The 7999-nt window shown below is 33.2% G+C and overlaps 1 protein-coding gene across 2 annotated transcripts in view; it reads left to right on the top strand.

The window, feature by feature from the left end:
- LOC139495214 (uncharacterized) overlaps positions 1-4976 on the top strand; it is a 10724-nt gene extending 5748 nt beyond the window's left edge. For both annotated transcript variants that reach the window (XM_071283434.1, XM_071283435.1), the window contains exons 2-3: positions 907-1326; positions 4182-4976. In XM_071283434.1, coding sequence (XP_071139535.1) covers positions 907-1326; positions 4182-4963 — 1202 coding nt within the window. In that variant the 3' untranslated portion in view covers positions 4964-4976. The remainder of the gene's footprint in view (positions 1-906; positions 1327-4181) is intronic.
- The last annotated feature ends 3023 nt before the right edge of the window (positions 4977-7999 follow it).

Raw genomic sequence — 7999 nt, forward strand, 5'->3', positions numbered from 1 at the left:
TAACCAAACCACATTCAAATAGTATGTAATGATTTTGTGGAGCAATCTTTTGTATCTTTCGAACTGTTAATCAGTTGCAGAGTTGTAAAGAGTGACCACCGATGGCCCTCTAAATTTGTATTTGTTGATTTTAATTAAATATGGATTTTCGCCGTGATAAAGTGATATGCACTGGCTCAGCGTTAAACACTCATCAGTCCGGAAAATCTAACTTGACCGGACGTTTTAAAAACTACGCCGTAATCATGATGGTCAACAGAAAAATATCGTCATTGTGAAATGCACTTTAATAGTGTTCGTCTTCTTATTTGGCGTGTTTTTTTTTTTATTTAACTGGCAATGGAAGCATTCATAAATTTTACTTCCTTCCTTCTCAATTTCGTTGCGTAGTCTCAACTTCCTGTAAACTGAGCCTTATTGGACCAATCAGAATGTCCAAAATATTGATGTTCAAATGTTCAAATCATGCTACAAACCTTATATGTTTTTTAAATAAAAATGTAAAGTTGTATTTCAATTTTTTTGGGGGGATAAAAAAACACTTTTTAACGAACTGATTTTAGGATTGACCTGGTTTTAGTTTGACTTACCGAAAACCTTTCATGTATAAATCTTACATTTGAAAAACTGGTCTCAATGATTCTTCTTTTGTTTTCTTTTGGTTCAAAACGTTAAATCGCAAAAACAATCTTTGTTCGGAGCATATATTCACGAATGCCGCTGCGATGGATAGCAGTTTAACGATATTTGAGAAACAAGATCAGCCGAATTCTGATTGTTACAAACTAACACAAAAAAAAAACAAGTTTTAACAGCTGTAATATTGTAAAATAGACAAAAAATAAACTACATGTAAGTTGTTTGTAGCTTGATCTATTTCTTTATAGCACATATTTTATATTTCAGACAAAATGGATGTTCATTTCTCACACTATTGCGGAGAAAATATAGAACTTTCTGAGGAAAAACAAAAAGCTTCATGGAATCACAAATATTCAGGTGGAATTGCATTTTCTAGTCAGCCATTACGACCTAATTCTATACTAAAATTGGATTTAACTGGGACCGGACATGCGTATGTTGGAATAATAAAACGTGATCCGGCATCGGTAACGAACATGCGAAAAGCATTAACAAGTGACGTCATTGTTGCAACGGAAGTTAAAGTACATAAAAGACTAGGGGCCGTTAATATAGTTTCAGATACAAAAGACGGAAAGGATTGTATTAGTTTTGAATCTTATAATGGAACAAAGACCGTGGACATTAATAGCGAAGTCTGGTTATTTTTGTACATTAAATTTGGAGATATGATAGCTGTTTTACGTAAGTATCTAATTTTATTGTAGAATAACAAACGGTCGAACCACTGGAACAAGTGAAGAAAACTCGGAATAATCACTCAATTGACGTTCTCTGAATTCAGATTATGAACTTTCAACGGTATTTTTAAACGAAGTATATAAATTGTTAATGCAAATAATGATTTTAAATATTAGTAAATTGTGTAATAAGATATACTGACGGTTAGATCATCGATGTGAGATGTCAGTACGGGTATGAACTGATTATATAGAAAATAATTTTATATCCTTTTACCGATTCGTCATTGTATAAGTTTTCTATTCATCGAAATGATTCATATTTCGATACTTTTGATAGTCTATATCTCCTTTTAGAATTAATTAGATATCAACAATCTTCAAATTTTTTAAACATTTAAGATGAGATAAGAAAAGAGTTAGGTTTTGCTTTTGATAGTCTATGTGGGCGTTTTTCAATAAAAGCGTTCCTTTCAGACCTAAAAAAAATGGAAAATCAACTAGTCTAAAATTTATTTTCAAGAGTTATTTTGAAGATCTCTATTATAGACCTGTTTGTAAACAAAAAGTGCAATCTTAAACATCTTTAAAATGATATTATTTTCATAATTTGTGTACTGTTTCGTAGGGGACAAAAACGAAACTGCTTCTAAAAACACATATTTTTGCAATTTTAAATGTTTCCTATAGACATTCCAGTTTGTTTACTTTATATACTAGAAAAATCTCATTTTTTTCTGAATTGGAGAACCAATTTTTATCGATAAAGATTAGACAGTACTTCACATATGAAGGTACAACTCATGTTACGTAGTGGACATTTTGATGCGTTTCGTAGTTGACAAAACGTTAACCGTTTCGTAGTGGACAAAAAGTTTCGTAGTTGACATCAACCCTATTCTATGTTAATAAAAACATAATAAAAATTACATGAAACTAACCTTTGTTATTTGCTTTGCACGAATATAATTGAAAAAAGAGTAAAAAAGACTGCATGGTAGTGGTAGTGTCCACTACGAAACGTTTTTCTCCCAAACTTGTTTCGTAGGGGACCGTTTCGTAGGGGACGTATTCACATGTTTTATTTTTTTCTCACAACCCTTATATTGCAATAGTAACAAGACTGACTGTATTCATCAAAGCGTTATCAAGCTGTACACTGATATTTTTTCATAATTTTAAAACCAGTTACTGAAGGAGATTTGACCCGTTTCGTAGTGGACATTTACAAAAATACGGTATCACTCTGGTCCATTTGATGTGCTCAATTTTTCTTACCAACAGTTTAATTGCCGTTATAAAAGCATCACTTCTTTTGTAAGACCCTAATGTCTCTTGCAAACAAAAAATTACATTGATTTTATAAAACTGTTTATAAACAAGTTTTAATGACTTCGTTTCTTAGTGGACATTGTGTTAGGGACACACCTTCTAAAATAAAAAATCCTATGTTAAAAGCTGTTTATTAAAATATGTTGGCTCTAAACATACTTTTGAATTATAAAAGAACTTATATTAAGTAAAATTTATGTTTATTTCTACATTTTTTTACGATATTTTAGAGTATGAATGTTGAACAGGCGGTCTAGGGACATGCCATTTTGGTTGTTTTGGACCATTCAGGAATCAATATCTTATCAGTCTCTAAAAAAAATAAACTGTTTCTTTGCTTAAAAATTTTATATCTAATTCAATGTACTGACTGCACAAAAAATTACTTGCAAAGATCAAACACATTTTTTTAAAGTGGCTAGGACAAGAAAGTATTCGTTTTTATTGAAAAACGCCCATATATACCTCCTTTTAGAATTAATTGGATAGAAGAATTCTTCCAATTTTAAAACATTCTAGATGAGATGATAAAAGGGTTTGGCTACACTTTTGATAGTCTATATATACTATATATTTTTAATAGAATGAATTAAATAGTAGTATTCCTCCATTCTGTATTTCAGTGGTTGTTGTTTGATGATGTGTTACATATTTATTTTTCGTTTATTTTTTGTACATAAATTAGGCCGTTAGTTTTCTCGTTTGAATTATGTTACATTTTTCATTTCGGATCCTTTTAATAGCTGACTATGCAGTTTTGGGTGTGCTCAATGTTAAAGGCCATACCTTGACCTACAAAAGTTCTTAATTTCTGTGTCATTTGGTCTCTTGTGGAGAGGAGAGTTGTCTCATTGAGTTTACTGGCGACGTATAAAAAACTTGATGTCCGCAAATCCTCATATACAATACTGTTATCTCCATTATCGCGCAACTGAAATAAAACCCTGCTTATTAACATAATTTAGAAATTTAGAATTGGCCACAGTGACGTCTGCTCTCGCACTTACACAGGGGTCCTCGGTGGCCGAGTGGTCTAAGTAGTTACTACTGATCACTAGTCTACTGTAAACTAGCCAGTCAAAACATAGGTTGTGAGTTCGAACCCTGCACGTGTGGGTGTGATCGACTCCAACCTATATTAACTAGGATTGTAAGTTTTCCTATCGAAGGTCGGTGGATTCTCCCGGCACTCCAGCTTCCTCCCCCAATAAAAACTGGGCGCCACAAAAAGCCCGAAAGCTTAAAAGTGGCGTTAAAACAACAAAAATCAAATCAAATCAAATCTTGCACTAACAATAACAAACTATCAATCTTCTGTTAGAGGACTCGTTTGTTAAAATATGTTTACTCGTTTGAACCATGGTTTATAATAAAATTGAGAATGGAAATGGGGAATGTGTCAAAGAGACAACAACCCGACCATAGAGCAGACAACAGCCTAAGGCCGCCAATGGGTCTTTTTTTTGGGGTCTTCAAAATACTTTAATTTGAAATGACATTACATTAATTTTGTATTTTCCATTTCAGACTCAGAAACTATTAAGGATCGATGTTTTAATCACGTGACCGGATGCAACATTCGATGTTTAGACGAGGACAGACGATCTGTAAAACTTCTCGTGGAAAATCCCGCTGCAGTGTGCTGTCTTAACAAAAAACTTAAACCGGGACATTCTGTAACATTTCAAACAAAAGCAATTACAGAAAACAGAAATAAACCAAGCCGGTGTCATATCAAACTTGGGATTATTAATCTTGATCCGTCCGAACTAAAATCACGTGACCCGGAATCGTTTCAAGTTGACAGTAAAGTTGCGTGTCCAACACGCTGGAATATTGTCCAAATATTTTCGAAGGAAAATATTGACGGTGAATTAAAATTATATCTTACACATACCGGTGAATTGTATTTTAGCCATGACTCTGGAATTGAAGGAACACACAAATGCCATTCAAACGAGACCTCGTCTGGAATAACAATAATATTAGACTTATTCCGAACGGAAGCGAGTGTCACAGATTATCATGAAGAAAGTGACGAATGCGAAGAAAAAGACTATGACTATGTTCGACCGGAAGTTGAGATATCCGAAACTATCAAAAAGAAACTTCAAATTTCAGACAAACAACATGAAAAAGAATGCTCGTCGTCAGATCGTTCGTCGTCAGACAGTGATTATCTGGAAATGAAAGATGTGTCTGATAACCACAAAACATTTTCTCCTAATTGTAAAATAAGTCCTCGGCTCACAAGGTGTGGCATGTACAAAAAAGACCATTCGTCGTCTAATGTTCAAGAATGTAAATAAAATATTATTTATGTGCAATGCATACAGATATACGACAACGAAACAAGTCAAGCTTTTTAAAAAGCTACGTTTTTCTGATATTTTGAGCCTTGTTTATCGGTTTAACGAATTTTAAATTGCTTTTTTCTTTCCTATATATTTGTTTAGGCATTATAAGTTCGTTGTATGATCTCAAATGTATGAAGGTTGTTCTATGATTAGATATTTTACAATGGAGTTTAAAATTAAACAGCATTTTAAATGTGATGAATATGAATGATATATGGAAAATATCCTATATCCTACACTCAAAACGTGGCTTTCTATTTCACGAATATTTAATTTAGTTTGTTATATTTGCTAGTTTTAACAAACCTGTTGATAATTTATTGTTTTATTTGTTACAAATAAAAATTTAAAAAAAGTAGTAAATTGATAATTTAGATATAGTGGTGATAACTTGTTAGTATCGAAAATTAAGTGCATGCCTATATTATTAGTTACATGGTGTTAGTGAGCTAATACGATATATATAGGGTCAGTAATTTCCATATGGGGTGAGAGCGAAGCTCGAATACCCATATGGAAATGCCAATATACCTAAGAATCAGGGCAGTACTGACAACATGACGAACAAATCCCAAATCAAGTTGACTATATTTTATATGGAAGCTTATAATGTTTCAACTCCCTTGGGCAAAGTTGGCCTCAAATGGATTTGGGTTTTTGGGTCCTATTTGGTTTATAGCTTTGTAACATCTTCTGTCCTTATGCATCATTGGCTTTCAAGAATTCTGCTTTGAGCGTTCCTGATGAAGATAGATCTAAAAAAAAAAAAAAAAACGCTTAGGATACATGAAATTATTTCGTGTGGTTTCTTATTTATATTTATCTTGATTGATGACTTGTTCAAATTGTATAATGGTGCACAAAAATGGCTTGCGTTTTCTTTTCCTGTCTGGTAATGCAAGATATAATTTGGTTGAATGCACTGAGAAATCAATAATTAAGGTAGGCCAACTTCAAATTTAAAATCGTTCTTACCGAAAGTTATCTCAAATTACCAGACAAGCAGAAACGAAAGACCTACCATATTTTATACTCAGTATGAGGGTAGTAACTCCAAAAAGGATGGTAAGCTCGAAAGGATTTTTCCGGACATGTTTTTAATGGATGTACCGGTATTCTTCCTTACCATTGATTAACTTTCTGTACTAGTAGTGACTTTACATGTAAGAGCAATTTATTATCGTGACTTTTGAGTAAAGAAAAATATTTTAAACGCGAACATAGAATAGAATGTTGAAACGAATGGGTGTCAAAGAGACAATAGATAGATAGTTTATTCTCACAAAAATATGTCGGTACAATTGTACAAAGTTACAGAGAAGTTAAAAAAAACCAATATTCATAAAGATAAAAATGCACAAAAATTCGGACAATAATTAGACCAAAGAGTAGAAAATAGCCACATTCCAGCAGCACCTGCATACGGGGTATATATCTCCCAATTGATACGATATTCCCGTGCTTGCATTTCCTATCATGATTTTCTTGATAGAGGGTTACTGCTCACAAGGAAGCTATTAAACTAAGAGTTCCAAATGGTGAAGTTGAAATCATCCCTTCGTAAATTTTACGGACGCCATCACGAGTTGGTTGACCGTTATGGAATAACCGTTTCACAAATGATATCGGATATGTTCCTTACGTCGTAACTACAATCACCTTCCCTTTCATGAATGTGACCTACCGAATTAGACTATTTACCGGATTTGTAATCACATAAGCAACACGACGGGTGCCACATGTGGAGCATGATCTGCTTACCCTTCCGGAGCACCTGAGATCACCCCTAGTTTTTGGTGGGGTTCGTGTTGTTTATTCTTTAGTTTTCTATGTTGTGTCATGTGTACTATTGTTTTTCTGTTTGTCTTTTTCATTTTTAGCCATGGCGTTGTCAGTTTGTTTTAGATTTATGAGTTTGACTGTCCCTTTGGTATCTTTCGTCCCTCTTCTATAACAATGGATCTTTAGGTGCAAGGGAAATAGTTGCAAATATGCTAAACTTTGATCTGCTTGATCTTATTATACATACACAAACATAGTAATATAAATCGCGAATTGAAAGTGTTGCAAAATTTGCTGAAAGTAAACTTCATTGCGAAAAAAAGAATCCGCGGCAAGCTACTAAGTTAAAGGTAAATGCCGCTACAAGGCAACATTTGCACCCGCAGAGTGGAAAGGGATTCATTTAAGTTGCCATAACTTGTTTCCCAATCCACTATTAATGAATATCTTTAAACTAAGTTTACAGTAATTGTACGATTGTAAATAAAACTTGCCATAACACATAGTAAAGGCTTTATTTAATCTTTCATTTTTTTACACTGTAATGATAAGAAAAATCAAACGGCAAAAAGAATGAACTAGTTAAAAGAAGGGGAGGAATTTGTTAGCGGAAATTGAGAAATAAAGTTGTTTTAGACTATACAAAACAAAGATAGAAAAACTTATCCAGAATTTTATTGATAACGTCTTTTGCAAAAATACTGCACATTCTAGTTCTATATAGCTCTTCTGTCATTTCATCAAGTCATATTTGTCCATTCGTTTTAATTGTGTAAAATGTTTATTTTTCTCTTTTCTTTTAAAACTGTGTCCCCCTAAGGCCTTTATTATCTATTCTGTACACCGAATCTAGATTCCCCTTTATGTCCCCGCGGTTGTTGGGTTATGGACGACCATTAAAATTAAATAGTTTATCGTAACCTATCCATTACGAGAATCATAGCAGTGGTTGTCTCTCTTTCGTCATATGATTTAATGGCTCAAAACTCTACTGTTTGAATATTACATATATACCAAAGATAAACGACTTGTAAGTTATCATGACTCGATATTACTTATATTGTAACATCGTATAGAAATGAATGTTGTACGTTTCGTCATTTCGGGGCATATAAAAGCTGACTGCGCGATATGTGCTTTGTTCATTGTTGAAGGTCGTGCGTTGGCCGATAGTTGTTAATTTGTGTGTCATTAGGTATTTTGTGG

This window comes from Mytilus edulis, chromosome 11 (assembly GCF_963676685.1).
Source record: "Mytilus edulis chromosome 11, xbMytEdul2.2, whole genome shotgun sequence".
Taxonomy (NCBI): Eukaryota; Metazoa; Mollusca; class Bivalvia; order Mytilida; family Mytilidae; genus Mytilus; species Mytilus edulis.